The following is a 22,988-nucleotide window of genomic DNA, read 5'->3' on the forward strand; positions in this document are numbered from 1 at the left end:
GAAGCACATCATAATTTATATCCAGGGATTCATCGCTAAGGATGCTTGCAACAAAAATGAGGACAAAATTCTGTTTGAAGGCGTCTCCTCCCTGGTGGAGAGCAGTGTTGTTTATGCCTGCTGGAAAAAGGAGATGCATGTTTTTGCCACTTTTGCTCAGGCTGTCCATGTTGTGCTGCTGAAGAGGTACTTGCCAAACCAGAGAGGTGCACAATTTAAAGGGAAGTACTACATCTTCCAAGAGCAGCAAGGTGCCTCTGCCTCCAGAGATGATGTGATTTCTGGAACTTCTGCTTCCAAACTGCTGAAGAAAGGTGGTGTTTTCCAGTCTGGCTGGGTTGAAAACCTTCCAGAGGCACTGGGCTTTGCAGCCACACGTGGCAGCAGCACCGTGCCAAGCAGCGAGCGGATGCAGGGAACAGGGATCACTCTGGGCACCACGGCTGTGGGAAGTCCTACAGAGCTTATCCCATGTGAACGTGCAAGGACACAGGCTCTGGAAACAAAAGCTCCTTGTGGGCTGGGCTCTGAGCTGCTGGAGGCTCCAGGCATAGGAGCACCTGAGGGAATAATCCCCACTGCAGCGCAGGACACCTGGAGGCAGAATCTCCCTGTGAGTGAGTACACTGCTGGGAGTTCTGCTCCTATGCACAACATGCTTTTGGAAACTCCTTTGCTTGGTGCCTTCCAGGGAGCAGACCCTTCTTGGCAGCCAGCAGGTGCAAGTCTGGAGAGCAGCCAGCCTGTCCTGAGCCCTACCCTGAGGCCAAAAGGTCTGGGCCATGTGCAGTTTACCATTAAACCAACAGGCACGGGTGACCTGGACTTGTCTGCACACTCTGAGCCTCTGTCCCCTGGCACAGGAAAAGGCCAGGAGGGCACAGGTGCCCCCAGGGACAGCACAGCCAGCCTGGAGAAGGATGGAAGCCATGCCCTGCTGAGTGTCCCAGATGATGGCCTTGCCAAGGGCCTGATGCCCAGCCTGAGGAGCCCCTCTGATGTGGTTACCAGGGACCACTTGCAGCTGCTTCCTGAGAGAAGCCAAAGCAGTTTGGGGCTTTTGTCCAAGCCTAAACCTGAGCTAGGCACAACTGGCCTCCATCACACCAAGCTCGTGGATATTTTCCCACTGGGAAGTTTTGAGGGAGCTGCCAGGAGGAGAACAGCGTTCCATCCCACAGCATCAGGGCTGGCTGAACCTGCTTTGGCAACAGGGCTGGAGCATCCTCTCACACCTGTGCCTGCCCTGGGGACAGAAAGCATCCCTGTGCTGCTGACCTCCTCCACAGCGCCTGTCCCTGCAGACTTTGGCTCTCTGGATTTAGTCCCTGAAGCACCTCTCCCTCCACAAGTGGAGTCTCTGTCCATGGGGGCTGCTCCAGCAGCTGCTCTGGACTGGGATCCTGGCAGTCTCAGGCAAAGGGACATCTTCCCAGCTAGCCCAGCAGGAGAGATGGTCTCCCCTTCACCACCTTGCCATCCATCAGTAGCCTCTGAACTGGGCACAGATGGGTCCTCCAGATGCCTTGGCCCTGGGATGCAAAAGCTGCTGCTGGGACAGGCAGGTGGCCAGAGAGGTGAAAGCACAGCCTCTGTGGTCTTGATGGCCAGGAGTCCCTCCCCAATCTTTGTCACTGTCCCAGGGCCTGGTGTGAGGCTTGCTCAGCCTGAGGGCCATGTCAGCAGAGGCTCTGGGGTGACACCAGCTTCCCTGTCTGACACCAGAGAGGTGCACGAGGTGCCTGTGCAGCATCAGGAGAGTGCTGCTAGTGACAAACCAGCTCCTGTCTCCAGCTTCGGGATGTTTAAAATTCAGGGAGCCACAGAAGCTGTGCAAGTGGGTGCAGGACAGAGAACAACTGCCTCCTTCAGCACCACTCCTGCACACCCTGCTCTGCCTGCAGCTCTGTGGGGAGAAACACTGCCAAGAGACCAAAAGCCTTGGGAGCCCTCTGGTGTAGCCAGGAGCACCCAGGTGCCAGAAGGACAGCAAGGGAAACACGCTGGTAGGTGTTCCAGCACGTTGTGTCTTGGCACAAACCAAAAGTACTTGGTGGGAGCAAGGACAAGGCTGTGCCTTTCACCTGCAGTCTCCATCTGGCAATCCTAACCTGCTGTCTGGGGAAAACTGGGCTGGGGTGACCCTGGCTGGACACCAGGTGCCCTCCAAATCTGCTTCTCAGCAGGACAAGGGAGAGAAAATGTGATTAAAGGCTTGTGAGGTGAGATAAGGGCAGGGAAAGATCACTGACAGTCTACCATCATGGGCAAAACAGACTTAGGGAAATCAGTTTAATTTAATACCAATCAAATCAGTGTAGGATAATGAGAAATCAACCTAAATCTTAAAACCAGTTTCCCTTCAGCCCTCCCTTCTTCCCAGACTCAACTTCAGTCCTGGTTTCTCTACCTTCTCCCCTGCCTCTGGGAAGGGCAGGGGAACGGGACCTGCAGCCAGTTCATCACCCCTTGTCTCAGGCACTCCTTCCTTCTCAGGGGAGGACTCCTCGCTGGCCTGTGCAGTGCTGGGCCCACCTTGGAGCTGGCTGGCACTGGCCCTGCTTCATGCAGCCTCTCGCAGGGGCTTAGCTCCAGCTGAAATGTGGCTATGTGGCTCCCGGGGCTGGAACTACAGAAATCCTGTAGCAGGAGAGGGTCTGAAATGCTGCCTCTCCCGTGGCAGTTTGTGTAATATAAACTGTAATGTGTGACACAATTTGTGAATATGATAACCTTTGCATGTTTCTTTTCTGTGTTCCAGATGTGTCAGAGCTGGGCCCTCCCTGGGTAACCGAGTACTTTCCCATCAGGAGCTGCCACCTCATCTTCCGGGGTGGGTCGGGCCTGTTTTACCTCCCGCTGCATGCTGACATCAAACCCAACATCTGGTGCAACTGGACCATCTGGGCAGGCCCCCAGAAGCACATTGTCATCTATGTCCAAGGGTTTCAGGGCAGCCATGGCTGTGGCCACAACCAGGACAAGATCATCTTCCAGGGGGTCTCGTCCAGCGTGGAAACCAAAGTGGTGTTTGCCTGCCACAACCGAGGCACTCTGATCTTTGCTGCACGAGCCACTGAGGTCCAGGTGTTGTTTCTGTCAGGCAGTGGCTTCAGAAGCCATGAATACAGGTATTTTAGAGGCCAGTATTATGTATTCAGAGATTCTGAAACTGTGGGTCTGTCAAGTGATGCCACAGCAGCTCCCCAGGAGACCTCTAAAAAAGAGAGCGGGAGGACAGGGGTGACCAAAGGTTTATTGTTCATGCCGACAGCTCCTCCAGGCCCACCAGCTGCACCTGCAGATGGCAGGATCCAGCCTGACATTGTGAGCTCAAAAGAAGAGAGCCAGCATTCTCCTGATCTCATGGAAGATGGTCAGTCCGGTGCTAACCGGAGTGAGCATGGCCAGGATGAAATTAGGCTGGAAAGGAACCCTAAGGATGGTGGCAGCAAGGGCAGAGAAACTGAAGATGACATGTTGGTGGAGCCAGCTCCAGCTGGGCAAGACACTGGGGGTAAAGCTGAGCCACCTGCCCTGGAGCTGGCCAAGGGGGACACCGAGCCAGGGACTGCTCTGGTCACCATGGTCCCATGTCACCCAGCTGGCTCCCCTTGCTCACATCTGCCCAGCAGCAGTGTAGGTGTCTCTGACACATCACCTGCCCTGGGTCAGGCCAGTGGCAGCCCCTCAGAAGTGGCAGCTGCTGCACATGTCACACAGACACCAGAGCTGGCAGAGCCACCACTGAACACCAGCACAGAACCACCTCTCTACCCCTCTCCTGGTGTGACTGCTGCTGATGTGGTGTCTCTGGGAGGAAGGACTGAAGAGCTCTTTGGTAAGGCCATTTTTTGGTTATTACTGGCTGAACTGCCCCCTGACAATGTGCAATATCCACCTCCAGTGATGCAGCACTCTCTGAGGAGGTTTTATTTGTAGACATGGCTGTTACCTTCAGCTGGGCCACGTGGTGCCACTCTTGACTCCTATATCCAGGGAGGGAGGGACTTGAGAAGACACTGGATTATCAGCTCTAACATGAGCATATATGGGATTATTATAATAGGGACAGGCTGGTTTCTAATCCAAGTGTTTTGAGTTATCCATGAAGGAGCTGGCCTCTCTGCTATGACTTCACCCCCAAAGCAGACTAGGAGTGCTCACCTTGGTTTTAACCAGCCCTGTCTTGCACTGATTCCTCTGTAGCCTGTCACAGTGCTCCCAGGCATGATCACTGAGTCTGAGCTCCAGAAGCTGGAGAAAGGTTAGAAAAATAATTTTTCTCTTAAGAAAGTTTAGGAGTTGATGCTAGATCACTTGCACAGGCTACTGATATGCTTTAATTTCTACTAATTTCTATTAATTTCTACTAATATTTAGCTACTGATGTTTTAATTTCTGCCTGAAAGCAGAACATGTTTTTAAATGGAATTTCCTCACCTACAAACTGTTTTTTCCCCTCTGTTGTAGATTTTATTCAGATTTTCTGCATTTGCTGGCATATAATGCCCAAGCTGTTTTGCTCCACTGGGATCCAAGGCAGCTCTAGTGGCTTCACAGGGATAAGAGTTTGTCTGCTTCCAGAAATGGAAATGAGGGTTACTGGGGTGATTTCTTTCTGAAGAGCACTTTCCACTGTAGAGGAGAAGAGATTGTCTTCAGAGCCTGATAGCTAATTTCAGTATAAAGAATAGAGGCATGAGCTGGGACATGGCATTCTCTTTGCAAAGTGACCCAGACCCAACGCACTTTCCCTCCCCATCACTGGTACATCAGTGATAGAAACCTGATGCTTTCCCTTGCTTTGGCAGATCTGATGTCATCTGTGGAGAATGACACAGGACTGCAATCCCAGCACCATCCTGGAGGTGAGCCATGCAGAATTAAACCTGCCTTAAAACACTGCCCTAAGCTCAGGGAGCTGCCTGAGGCTGTGCTGGACATCACCTGATCGTTGCATTTAGAAAGCAGTGGGAGCTGTTTCTCAGTAATGACCACTCTGAAGATGCTATTTTTTAAGATGTCACTGCAATCCCACAGTTGTGCTTTGGCCAATTTGTGTGTCTCCCCTGGAGAAACCTGAGTTCAGGTGCTAACCCTGACATATATGCTGGCTTGTTGGAGTCCAAGCATTACTTGTTTGCTATCTAAATAAGGTTTTTCTAAGATGAATGAGGGTGAATGAACCTCAATTCCTCCAGTGTATTTCAATGGATGTCCCATGACTACCAGGATCAGAAATGTGCAGAAATCCTGCTCCTCAGACCAGGGAGAGAAGGAAAACCCTCTTATGGTAGAGCAACTAAACAATATAAATGCAGGGTTTGTATGGCCCAGCAAGCCACAGAAACATCTTGCACAAAGGAGTCAATACAGAAGGAACCCAAGCTCCAAACAGGGGAAATAGTGATGAACAAATAGGTTTTAAACAGCCAACTGGCAAATCTGTGCCAGTCTGGATTCCAAGAGAAAAAGGCTTGTAGACCCCATCCATAATTATGACAATCCCTTTGGGATACAGAAGGGTTAAAGGCATGTGAATGTGATGGGATATGTTGCTTTGTGTCAGTTTTTCACTGAGAGATCAATTCTAGTATTCATCAACAAGCATTAACTAAGGTTTGTGTTCACCTGTTATTCAACAACTTGTCCTACCTGATGCACATCCCCTGGAAATACCCCTGTGGCACTGAGCTGCACAAGCATGGTGTTGTTCTGGTGTTGATGTTTAAGGACTGACTCATCTGGGGAGCCTGTTTGTATTATGTGCATTAGAACATGCCAGGATCCTTGTGTCTTCTGGCAGATGTGCTGTTTGAAGTCACTGTTGAAATCAAAGCCAAGGACTGGATTCCTCATGGTGGAAACGAGTTCCAAAGGGGTCTTCTTGAATCTCTGAAGAATCACGTAAGTGTGAGCATGGGGAGGTGGGGAAGAACAGATGGGATATCCCAGATTTTCACGTAGAAGAGACCATTTTGTGCTTTTGTGTTTGGGGAAGATGACCTAGAGCTAAGCTGGTATTCTTCTAAAGAAAGGGCTCAGAGCAGTGAGCTATGGGGCATCCTCTGCATCCCAGGGGGTTTGTGAAGGGGGAGAGAGATGGGGTGCTACAGTGAGAAAATAAACTGTTTGCTGTCATACTCCTGCTGGTTGAACATCAAATCAGCACTGGTCACTCTGTTCCTTTGCAGATCCAGAAGAACCTGAAGCTTTCTGCCAATAAAGTCAGTGAAATAAAGTTAAGGGGTATCAAAAGGTAGGGTTAATGCTGTGCTGCTGCCTTGGCAGGTGACTGCTGTAATCTGCAATATTTCTTGGATTAGCAGTGTCTTGGCTTCTCACTCTCCTTCCCCAGGAAGAGACATGTGTTTGTTCTTCTTTGATCTCTAACTTGTCCTGAAATTAGGAAAAAAAAAAAATGTTTTCTAGAGGAAAGATGGTGAAAATTGATGTTTAGTATTATCTGGGACCTATATAGGTCTAAGATGTATTTAAACTTTGGAGGAAATGGAGGATAATCTCACCTGCCACAGTGCCTGCTGGAGAAAGCTGTGAGCAGAGGCTGTTCTGGGACTGCAGATTGCTACTACAATTCATTTTACTCAAATATCTGGTCATTTCAGCCTAGCTCCAGATGAGGAGCCATTCTTGGGCTTTCCTTTATCCAAGTGCAAAGCAGCCTCTTGGCACAGATCATCTTTGCAAGAGCCTGCAGTACCACGATCCCATGCCAAGGACTGAAGGTCTAAATGGGCTGTCAGAGCTGGGCCTGCAGTGATATTTTTTTCCTCCTGCCTCTCCCCTGCCCACAGGACAAGAGATGCCAACCTGCTGCTCACCTTCTGGCTGCACCTGGAGCCAGAGGAGAGGAACGTGTCTCTGCTCCTGCACAATCACCTGGAGTTGCTGCTTGGCTCCTCAGTGGGCGTGGAGAAGCTGCAGCTGGTTTCACTGTTCGTCGAAGGTGGGTGCTTCACTTTTTAATTTTTTTTTCTGGAGATAAACCCTTTAATGCCAAGCCTGACTTGACCTGGGACTTGACTATTCCCCATTATAGATGTGAACGAGTGCCAGGCTGGGCTTGGCCTCTGTGGGGAGGGGGCAGAGTGCTTCAATGGCGTGGGCACCTACCTGTGCCGCTGCAAGAAGGACTATGAGGATCATTCTCCCAGCGAGTCCGGCACGCTCTGCATCCGCTCTCCCCGAGCAGGTAGAGGATGGAGCTGGGGCTCTGCTCCCTCTCACGGGCTGGTGCTTTCCTGGATGAGTGTGGGAGGTCCTTGGAGTGAGTGAGCACACCAGGGCAGGGGGCTCTCTCCTAGCCAGCGGTCCTGCACCTTGGCTGATGTGTGCTGCGAGTGGTGGCTTTAGGTGTCCCTGCCAGGTGTGGCAGGCTTGTGGAATGCCTTTGCAAGGCAGTTCCCATCTGGGAATAGAACCTCTCCATGAGCTTTAGGCTCCCTTCCCCCAGTCTGCTGTTTTCTGTGCATCAGGGCTACAACCTGGCACATGCGAGTCCTTCAGTTGTAAGCAAAGTGTGGTCAGGGGCAATTTATGAGCTACCTCTGCTGTAGCTGATGTGATCAGCAAACCTGGTGGCTCCTGGGGGTGCCCTGTGTTCTCCTGTCACCCTGTGTAGATCTTGGTGAGAAGCACAGTGATGTTCCTGGTGTTTACCCCAGCTTTGACACAAGGCTGAGCAGATGGCATATGGTGCTTGACTATAATCAGAGGTGGCTAATCCAATCTTGCAGAGTAATGGAGCCTCACAGGCTGGAAAAGAGCAATATTGTGCAATATGTGCTCCAAACACTGCAGCAGCTTTACCAAAACTAGTTCAACATCACTGCAGTGGCTTAAACCTTAACATGAGCTCATAGCCAAATATAACTTCTCACCCATCCTACCAACTCCAAATTAATTAACAACGTGAGCAGTCTAAGCCTGTACGGATCAGCTAGTTATTGTTGTATTCTGATACAGGTAATTTTATAAATCCAGCTTTATCTGTTGGGCCATGGCGCGGGGTCTCTCCAGGCCTGGATGGGAACAGCAGCAGATCTTTTAGTCTCCATACAGCTGCACGTGGCTTTGGCACTGGCTTTGCTGTGTTGGGCTTCTTCTGGGGTAGCGCCATCCTTGTGCTGCTCTGGGCTCTTGGTTGAAGTATTTCCCTGGGATGGAGCTTTGGGAGACTTACTCTGGCCTGCAAGGCAGGCATGAGGGTTTCTGGAGGGTGGCAGGGGCCATGCTGAACTTCCCAGAGGAGATGCGGGGCTCTGTGTGAGCGCAGCGGGGGCACTGGGGTGAGGCCGTGGCTTTTCTCTTGCAGGGGTCAGCGCCTTCCTCCGCCACGCTGACACGCTGGTGGGGGCAGCCCTTGTGGCCGGCCTGGTGCTGCTGGTGGCCTTTAGTGTCCTCTGTGTCACAGCCCTGAGGGGACAGGCCCCCAGGAGGAGCCCAGGGCCCGAGGAGCCAGCGGGGAGGGCCGTGGAGGAGCCAGCCATGGAGCTGCACGACCTGGGGGAGTGCCTGCGGCTCGACCCCTTCCAGCTGAAGCTGCGGGCCAGGTCCCCCGAGTGGCTCTGGAGTGTCCGTGCCCACTCTGGCCAGGCGGAGCAGCCTGCCCCGCTCCCAGGGGAGCCCGTGCCCCGCTGACCTGGGCACTCCCTCCTGCATTGCCCCAGATTCCTGCCACAGCCCCCGGCTGTGCCACCCCCTCTGCGGTGTTCTGCAGACCGTGAATATCCCACAACAGTGTTCCTCATGTTGTGACTTTATTATTTTAATGCTTGCTCAGCTTGGGGAACAAAATGTTTGCTCCATGCCCCTGTATGTCTGCTGATTTATCCTGCTTGAGATCTGCACAGGAAAATTAAAAACTTTATATTTTTTTTGGAAGAAAAAAGGAAATATGGTTTGGTGCTTAATATGGAATTAAAAATTGATTCTTCATCCTGCTCAGTGCTGCCTGCTTTCTCCTGCCTCCAAGGCAGAGCTCTGCAGGAAGCCCTGGTGTGACCTGAGGATCTGTGGGGTGTTTCTTCCAGCCTGGCTGAGAAACATCTCCAGAACCTGACTTAAAATTTTGGTGAGAAACCTGGTCAGGTTATGGCAGGTGGGCTGCCACCCACTGAATGATGGGGACAGCATTTTTAGTGCCTGCAGCATTTTTGGATGCAGGCTGCAAAAACCCCACCACCACCTGGTCCTGGCCGGATGTAAAGCACAGCTGCCTTCCCAGCTTGTCCTGCAGCTGGAGCCCGGTAACTCCTCCGTTGGTGTCTTTTATTAGGGGGTTTCAGCCGGAATTCCCGCTTTCCCCGGGATGGAGAGTGCCTGGAGCGGTGGCAGATGCCCCGCTGGAGGGAGCTGTCTGCCACCAAAAGTGGGAAGGGGCTGCCTGCAGCCGCCCGGGAGGCGCTCCCGAGCCGGGGCTGCGGGCCCCTGGCTCACACGGCTCAGCCGGGGTGTCCCGGGGCAGCTTTGGGCAGGATGTGCTCTGGAGGTGTGGGCTGGCACGTGGATGTGCCCGGCTCGGGGTTTGCTCTGCACGGCCGGCTTTACATGGGGCTGGAAATGGCTCTGCTTGCTTCTCTGCGGGTGAGGATACTGGTGAAGGAGTCCAAAGAGGTCCTGGGGTGTTTCTCTAGGATAATTCCCTTCCATACTCTTCCCCATGCCCCAGAAAAAAAACAAACAAACAAACAAAAAACCAAAAACAAACAACAGAACTCCCCCCCAAAAAACCAAAACACCCCCCCCCCAAAGAAAAAAATGGGGGGCAGTTCCTTTATCTCAGCTGTTGAATTGCTGAAGAAGGAACAATTGCTGTGTGGAGGAGGATTTGCCAAAGGATTGATTCAGCACAGATTGGGGCACTGTAAATGCCAGTGTTGTGTTGTGAGAACCAGGTGAGAGCACGTTGTTTGCGCTGAGGTGACAAAGGAACGAGCATCCTCTGTGCCCTGCTCTGGCAAGGTGTGGCTGTGCTGCTCTCCTGGAACAGGCTCACCCAAATTAGCTGCTGCTGCTGGGCTCTCCTGCCTGCACAGACAGGTGAGGCAGAGCTGGTGCCTCCCTGCACACAGTCCCCCCACAGCAGCTCTCTTCAGCACTGGGGCCATCCAGTCTTGGGTAGTGAAACAGAGAAAACGGGTCTCCTGAAGACACCCTGATCATTGATTGCTTCCTTTGACATATGTGGAGCAAACCACCATTACCAACCATCTTACCAACCATTTTCCATGCATGGTCTTCAAAGTATTTTGTAAATAGCAGAGAATTAAATGCAAACAACTCCCTAGGAGGCAGGTAAGTGGGTGCAATTTTCCATTGTAAAGAGAAGGAAATCATTAATGTGTTTGCACAGAGTGTGCTTGTTTCCTTACTGAGATTAAAGATAATACTGTTGTTATCTTGGCCTCAGATTTGGTCAGTCACCATGTCCCCTTTTCCCTTCTTGGATCCACAAAGGGGGCTTGGGGGATCTTCAGGTTGCTAACTCTTCTCTCTCTCTCTCACTCAGGTGAGGTTTGGATCCCAAAGCCAAGTAACCGATAAGCAAATGGATGCTTCTGCTTTCTTCCCAGTTTTTCCAGGAGCAAGGTGAGCCTCACACTGAGCTCCTCTGTTGGAAGCCAGCTCCTTTAATGCAGCTGCTCTGTAACCCAACCATGAGGATCACCCATGGATGATCCTCCCATTGGGTCACCTTTCCCTGCAGCTTTCACCCAGGCAGAATGTCCTGCTGGTGCTCATGCACGGGGCACAGAGGAAAGCCTGGAGGGATGTGCCTGGGCAGGGCTTTCTGCAGCTGCACCCACGGCAGCAGCAGGTCCACCTGGGTCCTGGGTGCATGCAGGAGGTGGAGATGGCTGCCCCTCCTCACCTGGTGTGAAGAGACAGCACCTGCCCCTTATGGCTGTGCCTGGGAGAGATGTCAGGCTTTTACTGGAAGCACCAAAGGTATGTGTGTGATCTGTGTGAAACAGCAGGACAGAGCCAGGGACCGAGGCCACTGTGAGCAGTAGTTAGCAGTGGTTTTCCCCATTATGAAACTCTGACACTTCAGTCCCAAATAGTGTTGATTTTTATTTTCCACTATGTCTAAAGAAACTGTTTTGCCTTATGAACTCTAGGCTGGTTTTAAGAACAGCCCATCCCTCCTTTCCTGCTCTCCCACTTGAATTGAGAGGGGCTGACATCCCAGAATCCCAGGATGGCTCAGGCTGGAAAGAACCACCGTGGGTCACCTGCTCCAGCCTCCCACCCCAGAGCACAGGCACAGGATGGTGTCCAGATGGCTCCTGACTGTCCCCAGGAGGGACACTCCACAGCCTCTGTGGGCAATCTGTGCCCTGCTGGGGCACTGCACAGGGAGGTTCTTCCTCACGTTCAGGTGGAACTTGCTGAGCCTCAGCTCCTGCCCGCTGCCTCCTGTGCCACTGCCCGGCGCCCAGCAGAGCCTGGCCCTGCTCTGGCCCCTCCCTGCAGACACTGGCAGCCATGGATCAGGTTCCTCTGGGTGTCTCTGCTCCAGGGGAACAGGCCCAGCTCCCCCAGCCTCTCCTAGAACGGAGCTGCTCCAGCCCCTTCATCGTCCTGCTCCCCTGTGCTGGGCCCTCTGCAGGAGCTCCAGGTCTCTCCTGTGCTGAGGATCCCAGCAGTGGACACAGCACTGCAGAGTGGCCCCAGCAGGGCTGAGCAGAGGGGCAGGATCCCCTCCCTGCCCTGCTGGCAGTGCAGCTCCTGAGGCAGCCCAGGGTCCCCGTGGCCTCCTTGTCCCCAGGGCAGGGCTGGCCCATGGACAGCTGGGTGTCCAGCAGCACCCAGGGCCTCCTGTGCAGAGCTGCTGCCCACAGCTCAGCCAGCCCGTGCTGCTGCCTGGGGCTGCTCTGCCCAGCTGCAGGACCCTGCACTTGTCCTTGCTGAGCTCAGGAGGTTCTGCCCTGCCCATCCCTCCAGGCTGCCGAGGTCCCTCTGAAGGGCTCCCGGCCACCGCTCCCAGCTCCTGGCACCAGGAACCTGCTGAGCAGGCAGTCTGTCCCAAACTTCCATCCTCTGCTGCAGGTCAGGGTACTGGCATGTGCTCTTCTCTCATATCTGTGGATTTAATTAATAGGTAATAAAACAAGACAAATCTGCTGGATCTGTAAATCTGAATTTGCTCAGATTGACTGGAAGCTCTGCTGCTTCTGACATCCAAAATGAATTTGTCACCTCGCTGTGCAGCGCTCTGCTTGCTCACAGCCCTTGGCCATATGAAATGACACACTCTGATGATTTATGGGCCACCACAAATGGTTTTTTTCTTTTCAGTAGGAACTGTTCTCTCATGTGTTATTGCTATGTCACTGAGGTGTGTGTAGAGGTTTCAGAGGGTCCAGGATTTACTTAGAGATTGACACATGCCCTAGGAACTGCAGGTGAAGAACACTATTTTTACATCAGCTGATAATTTTTTTCTGAGAAGACATTTACTAAGCCTGGTTGAACACATTCTCTCAAAATCTTTTGTGTTCATCTGACATTTTTTTTTCCCTAGGTTTTGAAGCAGGCAGGGCAAACCTCATCTGGCCCCAGAGCACTTGGATGTGAACCATCAAGTTAGGGCAGAAGATATGGAGGCAGTTCCTTGTGGGAGACCCCTCATTCTTTTTGCACATACTTCATCAGAAAAGCCAAGAAAAGTGGGAGACATCTCATTCAACCTGTGGTGGCTGTGGCTGCTACCTTAACCTGAGTAATGAAAGCAACAAATAAGGTATGGGGAGAATCACTGTGAAGGGAGCTGCTGGCTGTGAGTTTGGTTTTCTTTCCTACAACAAGCAGAGAGCTGGGAAAGGGATGTGGGTACTCACAGCCCACTGGGACACCACTCGTGTGTCTTTGCTGCCCATCACTCTCTGCCAGCTGGTAGAGGCTGGGATATTGCTGTGGTCATTGTCATGCTGAGGGATGCCTCCAGAGGCTCTGATGTCCTTGTGTGAAGGGGTGGATTTAGGAGGACACCCCAGCTGAGTGCTGGCACAGGCTACTGGAGTGAAAATGTGGGAGTGTGGCTTCATGCTGAATGGTTTGAATGGCACTAAGCTGTAATGCAACCACAAACCAGGGACAATTACTCCTGGAGAAAGTGGCTTTTGCCCTATCAGCTCAAGTGCAGAAAGTTGTAGCAGTATTTTGTTGACATGCTGAGTGATACTCCCTCAAGTGAGTGACTGTGATTAAGTTGAGATATATCTGCAACAGCTTCAAATTAATGAGGCAGAGCAGAGAAATGAGGCCTAGAGCTGGCATTTTTCTTCTAGCCTGGTCTAAAAGCCTGTTCTCCATCCCAGGGGGTGCAGCTGCAGCTCCCTGCCTACCCTGTGATATCACCTGAGGGTTTGATTTCTCTGCTGGAGCTGCTGCCATGCACACAGTGATCACCTGCAGCTGTCTGTGCATGCAAGCAGGGGCTCTGCAGAGCTGGAGGCTTTTGGGGAGTGGGGAGCACTCTCTAAGTAGTCATATTTTCAGGAAGGAGGCAGCACAGACTGTGAATTGGGTCTGTTCCCAGAGCATCTTAACTCACAAGTGATTAGCTGTTAATTATTATGCAATAAATTACTTAATAAGTTAAATTAGTATTCTTCACAGTACCTATTGTGCCACGTGACATCAGCTGAACTGTGTGAAATACATGTAATTACTGTCACAGAAATGTAATTATAGCTCTCCCCCACCCTCAAATTCTTGTGTGTCCATCAGCCATGGCATGGGCACTTGGGTGATGTGCAGACAGTGCCACCATGCACCACCAGACACTTTTCCCCTACTTCCAAGCCTGCCTTCTTTTCCAATGAATGTCAGGATTCAAAGTACAGGAGGCAAAAAAATCTGTCCTCAGCTGTGGCTTAACTCTGTCTTAGTCTCACTGTCAGGCTTAAAAGCACCCTGAAGCTAATGTTAAGCTCTCATAGTTAGACTTAAAAGAGAATATTTAAAAAATCCTAGTGCATATGCTGATTTCATCTCAGTTTTGTTTATAAGTGTTGTTGCTTTATAAGGCTTTAACAGTTAAAACCCCAAGGAAGGGTGCGTTCTCCTGCTGGAGTACTTCAGTACGAAATGTTTTTGTGGTGACTTAACTTTGTTTGTGGCCCTGAAGAGGGAGGGAGAGGTGGAGTCTCTTAACTGAGATCATCAAAATATTTGTGCTGGTATGTGTGTTTTACATCTGCCCTTGAAATTATTCACTTAGCCATGCCTTAATTGTTTTGGGCATTTGAACTTTAATTTTCCCCCCTAGTTCTTGTTGGTGTGACTTGTGCCAGTTGGCTGTGGGGGTCTGTAATTGTGGATTTGGGTGTTTTCAGCTGCTTTTTGGGAAATGCAGTGGTCTGGCTTTGCTCAAAGGTGGAAGGAGAAATAGGGATGGAGAAAAGTATCTGCATGTGACTGAATAAGTGCAACAGTTTGAACTTAATCAGCCAAAATGGGTCTCTTAAGGGCGGGTTGCACATGTGAAAGATATATTGCAGTAAAGATGTACTTGATTATGCCAACAAATGTGGGATAGCACAAAGCTATCGAGGATAATAAGCGCTAGATATTACAATGGGGATTTCTCACATTGCTAGCAAGGGGAAAAGCTGCCCTGCCTCTCTGCTGGCTGGAAACACCAAAGAGATTTCCAATTTATTTTTCCCCTAAAAGGATCCAGGCAACAGCATCCATGTGCATGCTGCTGTCAGCAAAGCCGGTGGCTCCATTTTTCTCAGTTTGCAGCTCCCACTGCTGCAGCAGCAGCCAAACCAAACTGCGACAGTCCCTGAGCACAGCCCCGAAAAAAGCTTCATTTACATGTCTAACCCATCAAACCATGCAGAAGGGAGAGCAGAACAAGCTGTGTGAAAGCTAAAGAGTGATGGGTGGGAAATACCAGGGCTGTCAGTGCCAGGCTGCTGCAGCACTGAGCCAGCAGCGGGTGCCTGCTCTGCATGCAAACAGCACCGGCCTTTCTGCAGGGCTGCCACACGTGCCTGGAAAAGTGCCTGCCTCCCAGGACCTGTGGGAAGCTCTGCTCTGCATGTCCTTCATACAGGGTGGCACAAGGTGGGCAGCACCACATTATGTTTGGAGCAAGCAGGACTGCCTGCAGGCTTTCAGCTTTGGGGAGAAGGGTCCCTCAGCCTTCAGCCCCAGAGCAAGGCGTGTTCCTGGCTGATTTCAGCAGTGCTGAAACCAAAAACCAAAGCAGGAAAATGGCTTAAAGCACTGCACAACTTCTCTGAATGTCCTGACCTGCCCCCCACCCAAAGTTGAAGAAGAGTAAGAAATGATTATTTTGATTTTACAAGCCCAGATGGCTTGTTCAGCAGGGCAATGGGCAGAGCTCTTGCCTGAAGGAGGTGGGGGCAGTCCCTTTTCCCAGGTAACAAGTGCTAGGACAAGAGGAAACAGCCTCAAGTTATGCCAGAGGAGGTTCAGATTGGAAATGAGGGCAAATCTCTTCTCTAAAAGGCTGCCCAGGACAGTGGTGGTGTCATTGTCCCTGGGGGCATTCAAAAGCTCTGCAGATGTGGTGCTTAGGGACCTGGGTTAGTGGTGGGCCTGGCAGGGCTGGGTTATCAGCTGGACTCCATCATCTCAGAGGTCTTTTCCAGTCTTTTCTGGTGTTCTGTCACTCTTCAATTGAAAGTTGTACTGAGAAATGCAAACACAGGCAAGTGTTTCTAACCCTACTCACACCTGTTGTTTTGTTGCAGGTGATGTTCAGAAACAAATTACTCTTTCAGTGCATCCTAAAAGAACCCTCAGAGAATTTTTCTTGGTTGAGTTTTCATTCTTATTATCCAGTCTCTGTTACCACTGTAATATTTCAAGCCTCTGGGAAAAAAAAAAAAAAAGTCCTATTCAAGAACAAAGAAACACACAGCTTTTCTTCATTTCAGTCTTTTGTGTCCAAAGGACTGTCCTTAACTCAATAACTGAGTTTTTTATTGTGTCACATTTCACTGTCCGTGACTGCAGCCAGCCTGGCTAATCCTTTTGCTGCTGCCTTATCAGTATTTCCCTAAAAAAAGGACATTTTCCTTTTATTATCACCTTCACACCCACTCCTGAGTGCCTGGCAGGGTTTGAGAATTTAAAATTATTTTTTAAATGCAGTTTTACTTAGGAAAAAGGAGCAGCTTCAAAATATTTCCCCACCCCATGTTTTTATACATGCTTTGCTAAGCATGATAAATCATTTGGAAATGGGAAAAAAAAAAAGAGTGAGATTTAGGTTCCTCTGGGATTTTCAAAATGAAGGTTTTCAAAGATTTGCTGTTCTCCTACTCCCAGCTGCTTTATAAAAGGAAGATTTGTTAAATTTCTGGTTGTGGAAGAAGAATTTGCTTCAAATTGAGGTGTTTTAAAAGCCAGCAACAAAAATTAAATATAGAGCCCTTTAGCTATATATTTTAATTGTTAACTATTGCATTAATATACTGCAGAAGATACTCAAATATCTTGCTCTTGCAAACTTTAATCTTGTGATAAATTTTGTATTTCCTGTGCAAAAGGCCAAACAAAGAGAGGAGAGATTCCCATGCTCAGATAGTTTGTGTAAGTGAATCAGGAGCTCAGACATTGACTCTCCGACTGATAGGAATCTCTCTGGATTGACACAGGCAGTGGCTGCATGGGCTGAGAGGTTCTGTGCAAGGCTCCAGCAGTACAAGTGATTATCAACAGGTATCTCTGACATTCTTCTCACCTTCATGAATTCAGCTGAGTGTTTTCAGTGCATGGAGAGTGTGGTAACTGTTGTGAATGCAGGCAAACCCGACGGGAAGAGATGATGGTGTCTGACTCAATTCAGAAGGCTGAATGATTTCTTTATTATAACTATGCTAAAATACATTCATATACCATATAAAGGAAGATGCTAAAACTACAAACCTAATTGTTCTATCTCTCTAACTCAATTCATGACCCTCTCTCAAGAGTGCAGCCCCAGGTGGGTTGGATTGGCCATCAGGCTCAAACAATCCTCACCAGAATCCAACCAAGCAACACCCCAGGGAAACAAATCTCCAAGCACATTACACATGGGAAAACAAGGAGCAGAAATAGGAATTGTTTTCTTTCTTTCCTCTGTGCTCTTTTATGAAAAATCCTGAGAGAGAAATATGCTTGCCACAGTAACTAAAGAGTGCTCAGGATTTTTCCCTGATTATTTTACTTGGGAACAGCTTGGGCCCACCAGTGTGAATATAGAAGGGTCTTTTCTATCCCTTAAAGTGCCTTATTTCACAGACTGCAGGAGCTCCTGCCCTGATACTGGAGGTTCAAGGCAGCTCTCAATGAAGTCATTAGTACTTCCCAAATTTCACCAGGGAAGCCTCAGGCCTTGGCTGTTCTTGCAGCTACCTGCCAGATCTGTTCATCTCTGTCTACAGTTCCTCTGTTGTGCTCATGTCTCTTGGCCAGTAAATGCTTTCTAGGGACTATACTACTTTCAAACCTTGGATCATCTGAAGAAGAAAAAGTGCCTTTTTTTCCCATAAGAAACTGCAAAACTTGCATGTATTTAATGAATGTGGAACTGAGTGCTCTAGGCTGCTGCTTAGCTGGGGGAATAATATTTCTGCTGAATCCCTGAAGAGTTCAAGCTAGTAAATTTTTACATGTTTTTTCTTTTAATAAATTCTCTCCTTCATGTACCCAGGGGCAACTTTGGTGGCACCAATCATCAACATACACATTTTCTCTCTGTGTTACACTTCTTGAACCTATTTATTCCATTATAGTTTAAATTCTTCTTGCTCTTATCAGCTGAGCCTTACATACAGCTTTGCCTGCCTCCTTTAGCAAACCTCTATTATCCCTGCTTTATTTGAAGTACTGAACAAAGTTATTTTTAATTGTTGCTATCTGACCTTTGTCCTGGAGAAACAAAATTTATTTTTCAAAAGAATTGACCTCTGCAGCCTTTCTCAGCTGTTGGCCATCTTATCAGCCTCTGTAATGATGCCAATTCCACCTGCTTCATCAACTATTTAAAGATTCACACTGAGCCCAGTCCAGTTTATAAGAGACAAAGGCAACAGTGAAATGTATGATCTCACTCCATTGGGTGCAATTCTTTCAGCAAATGTAAAGAGTGAGCTGTTGATATGGAAAGGTTAATGCTGTACCCTCTTTTTTATCAATTGTCTGTTTTCTATCAAATCTATGTCTTATCTTGTGTCTGCTTTATCAGATCTGCTTAAGCAAGGTACACATTTGAAGCCTCTGCTAAATTTAATTTCTCCTTCTTGAAAGTCCTGCAACTATTAAAAAAAGAGAAATCCTTTTACAAAGTCTATTTTAGACAAGGGACACAGGCCAAGTTCAGGTATTAACCATTTGCCAACTATGCCCTTGATCACAAAAATACTCCTCTCATCTTCAAATTGATCAGTAACCTAAAATAGAGCATTTTAAGATAATGCACCCATTCCTAATTTCTTTTATTCAGTTAAAGGAAATACATTGGTACAAATTTCCCTGAAAATTGGCTGTTGGCCTTTCCTGACAGTAAACTTCATGAAGTAAAATAACTGATTTCTGTTCCCAGGTTTTAGCCACTCAAAGATCTTGATTGTGAAGGGAGAGCTGCTGGTAGCAATCCAGAGCACTATAAAAAATACTTTTTGGGGTGTTCTTGGCACAAACTGCAGTGTGGCAGGAAGCCACTGTTGTACAGCTTGTGTTCCAAACTGTCTGGGTGCTGCTCAGTGAACTCCCACGTGTTTCCAGTGGTTTTGGGTTCCTTCCTTTAATTTTGGTTTCCATCTATTCTCTAGAGGTGAGGAAATCCACCAACCCCCTCGCTGCCCAAATACTTGCTCTGCCAAATCTTAAATTCTTATGTTCCACTTGGGTATTTTTTTCCTTCTTCCCTGGTGTCTCACCAGTTCTTGTGAAATTTGGAAACTGAAGGGAAGTTTCATTGTGAAATTAAAACTGATAATTATGAAATTAAAGGCAGATTAGCAGATCTGTTAGGAAGAGTGTGGGTAGAGATCTTGTCTTTATCAAATATGTTGCTGAAGATTTACCTCACAGGCTGATTTCTACCTTTACCATTTCCAGACAACTCTACTTCTAACAGTGTTTTTCTTAATTCTATTTCTCTCTCCTCCTCCCCATCTCCAGAGGACTGTGTGTCCTTGTGTCTTTGGCTCCAGTTGTCTTGCATGGCAATTTGATCTTCCAAATGCATAGTTTTTTTATGACTAAAAGCAAGGATTTTGAGTTATACCTCATGGCCTTAGCCTGGAGGCCAGCTCCTTGTTGCTAGCATTGGTGTATGGTTGACTTTTTCAGCTTCATGTTGTATTTCATGCACTTAGTGTTAAAAACCTTCCTTCAGCCTGTTTTTAGCTTTCTCCATTCGTGTAACTGTGGTTGACATTAAAAATATGCCCAATGCTTCCTTTGCATCAGTTAAGAACGCTTTGACAAGGATTTTCTAATGCTGGGAAAGCGTTTTTGAAATGCTGTAACTTCTGCTTAAACCTCAGTGTGTCCCTCTCAGGCTCTGATTACAGGGCTCTAAATGTTTTATATTAACTGTTAAAAGGCACTCTTAGAGCCTCTTAGAGAAACCCTCTCTTTCTGTGCAAAAATCCAAGATGGTAGTTCCTTTAAAACAAAGGGATGTGTGCTCTGATAACATAAGCTGTATAATAATGAAATGAAGAAGCAAACTTAGTGTAATTCATTTTCCCATTCATTCATGGATTGAAAGGAAAACGAACCATTTTGGCAAAAAACAAAAGTTAATTCCTTTTTCTCACTTGGGGTTCTGTAAGCTTTAAATATTCAACATTTTTAAGCATAATGTGACTTTCTCATGTTAGACTCATCTTCCTTCCAATCCTTTGAGCAGTTTGCATGCTTGTCCAGCTTTCAAAACTGACAACTCTCGCCCTGCTCAAAGGTCTCAAAGGATTCCAGGGAAAAATTTATTTTAATGTTTCATCTCTATCACTCCTTGACAGAAAAAGTGAACTTTTAGCCATTACCAAAACTGCAGAGGATAGCCTAAAATTTAATACATACAACAGGAATGAGAGAACCTTGGTATTTGCCCTGGCTTGGGAAAAAGAGGTTCTCACATTGAGTGACATAAACCTATTTTTTTAATGGCTACAATTTGTAACTGTTCTGCCTGGGAAAATTGCACCACTCTGACTTGGTAGTTAGAATTGTAACTAAGCCAAAGGAGATGAGCATAAGAATTTCGTGGAATGAATACCTTGAAATTACATGCCTAATGTAGCAGTGAGGAATTTCTAAGAGCTGGAATTACCTGGAACACCATCACTGAAAGTGTAATCTTTGTTCACTAACTTCTTTTTGAGCCTCAAGATCTCTTGGAGCTTTTGTTTCCAGTTTGGTTACAGACAAAATTGGTACCAACACAAAAAAGTGTAGAAAAGATTTATTGTAAACAAAAGAATTTTGTGCAAACAGTGAAGAAAAAGGCTTGTTTTTTTAAAAATGCCATGAATTTGTAACACGTAAAAACTCTCCAAATCTACTCAGTCCACAAATAGCCCAACCAAGTTGTGCCATTGGGTTTGATTTTCCTTGCAGAAAGGAGCTCCAGCCTCTCGGGTTTAATGCTGGCTCTTGAGCAAGACCTACGTTTTTGATAGCTCCTCCAGCCGGTGGAACTCGCTGCGGCGGAAGCGAGCGGCCAGCGCGTTCACCATCCTCTTCAGCGCGAAAAACGCCACCGCCGCCTGGAAGGACAGGAAGGCGGCGAAGATGATGTGGAAGGCTCGCTCCAGAGAGTGGATCTTCAGACCTTCGTTAAACAGCAAGAAGAGAATTATAGGCAGCTGCGGGAGGAGAGTCAGGAGCCAAAAGCCAGCCAGCTCAGGGACCTAAAACAGGGAGACATCACCTATTAAAAACCTGACAGCCGGGATGAAAAAATCCAAAATCTTGTAAAGACAACACAATTCTTATTAATTTTTCAAAAGCCAGCACGTAATGTGGAAAGACAAAGTGAGGTGGCTTCATATTTCCATATTCTGAGTTTTAAAGTGTACTTATATTTTCTGACAAAACAATTTTAGAGAGTGAGAGAGCTCTCTTCTGAGGGAAAACTACTTGAAATTCACAAAATTAAATGGAAGCCAATGCCAATGGAACAGAAGATGCAGAGTGCAACTGAAAAGAAATAACCATGTCCTCAACTTAAAATCTCTTAAATAAAATGCCTGCCACTTAATGCTCAACTCCCAAAAGCAGAAATTGCAGAAATTATGGTGTATATCTGGTAACTTACTTTCTCCAGGAGATTGCCCACATATCCCAGGTAGAGTCGAATGAGTTCTGTCAGAGAGACCAGGATCATGATGGTGACCAGGATGAACTTGTAATAATCTGATAAGGCTGGATACTGGAGAGGAAGAAGAAAGTGGAAGTTTCTGCATTGCTGTCTGTGGTTAAACGCTAGTGGCATTCAAACACTCCTGAACCTCCAGTTTCCATGAATTCCCAAATCAGTGTAAAAACCTCTAACTCCAGTGTCTGATGTAACGTACATTTACAAACCAGCACTTTCCTTCCTTCTCACCTTCATGTAGAGGACTGCAACTGTGATGAGCCACCAGAGCGGGAAGAAATAAACATTGAAATAGAGGGACATCTGCAGTGGCAGGCTGGAAAGGATTTCACAATCTGTACAGAGAGAAAGAAGATTTTATCACTCCAGCTGTAAAAGTGACAGGATACTGCTCCATCCTAGCTTCATGCAGGGCAGTAATTTGACTCTTCCCAGTCAAATTAAATATTAAGAACAATATTTTTCTTTATCCAGAGGAAATCTTCACACCCTATCTGGAGTTACATGATTTCCTGGAATCCAAGGCACCTTTTGGGTCCTGGGACAGAGCATTTTATAATTTAGTTATATATGCAAGCTGTGTCCAATTGTTGATTCCTGGGCCTTTTAGCTTACTCCACTATCTCTGACTGAGGCTTATTTCAAGAGAGCTGCTGGAGAGCAAGCTTGCAGGCCCACTCTTCATTTTCAACCTTTTATTTAAACAGACACTTGGATGGAAGCCAGTAATTTGTCTGATTCTTAAGAGGTAAGAGTTTCAAATATGTGTCAAACTAAAGCTCATCCTTTCAGGTCTGTAGAGGACAAGATGCAACACAATGTAGAGAAAACCAAGTCTCAAACTGCAACATGTGGACAGTAAATTCTGTAGTTACAATTTTATAATAGACGTACAAGGTCAGATTTAAGGAAAAAGTTACTTAAAAAGCAGAGAAACCAAGAGTCAAAATTTCAATTGTGATCACAACATTTAGGTACGTTAATGATTTCCTTGACAAGGCATTGCTATTTATAAATTCTATGCAAGTTCTAGAGCTGTGTTTGGATGAACAATATAAGCAATATAGGCCAATTCTAATTAATTTTTCTATCCCTAAATTAAATCAACGCTTACTTGCTGGGATTGCTAAAATTAATGCAAAAGCCCGACAGTATTGCAATATGGCCGTTGCTACAGCAACCCCCCAAGACCCGTTTGTGTACAACGGCATTTCTGCAATGCCGATGTGCAGGATTCTCGTTTGGCTAGCCGAGCCCCGAAGGAAAGGCTGCGGGGCGCGGTACCTGCGCGGGGGCCCGGCGGGGCGCGGGGCCCGGCGCCGAGCGGCGCGGAGCTGCCGAGGGCCGCGAGCCGCCGCCGCAGCGCCGCGGGCAGCCCCGGCAGCCCCGCCACGGGCCCGGGCAGCCCCGCCACGGGCTCGGGCGGCCCCGCCGTGGGCCCGCGCCGAGCCGTGGGCCCGCCCGGCCCCGCCACGGGCCCGCGCCGAGCCGTGGGCCCGGGCAGCCCCGCCGTGGGCCCGGGCAGCCGCGCCGTGGGCCCGGGCGGCCCCGCCGTGGGCCCGGGCAGCCCCGCCGTGGGCCCGGGCCGCCGCGCCGTGGG

General features: G+C 48.4%; 1 protein-coding gene across 1 annotated transcript; it reads left to right on the top strand.

The window, feature by feature from the left end:
• Positions 1–1,473: 1,473 nt before the first annotated feature.
• Positions 1,474–10,694, top strand: LOC110474866 (uncharacterized). Its single transcript, XM_021538635.3, has 7 exons — positions 1,474–2,006; positions 2,762–3,841; positions 4,815–4,871; positions 5,810–5,910; positions 6,198–6,262; positions 6,819–6,970; positions 10,535–10,694. The coding sequence occupies exons 1-7, from the start codon at positions 1,538–1,540 to the stop codon at positions 10,567–10,569; spliced, it is 1,959 nt and encodes a 652-aa protein (XP_021394310.2). The 5' UTR covers positions 1,474–1,537; the 3' UTR covers positions 10,570–10,694.
• The last annotated feature ends 12,294 nt before the right edge of the window (positions 10,695–22,988 follow it).

This window comes from Lonchura striata, chromosome 3 (assembly GCF_046129695.1).
Source record: "Lonchura striata isolate bLonStr1 chromosome 3, bLonStr1.mat, whole genome shotgun sequence".
Taxonomy (NCBI): domain Eukaryota; kingdom Metazoa; phylum Chordata; class Aves; order Passeriformes; family Estrildidae; genus Lonchura; species Lonchura striata.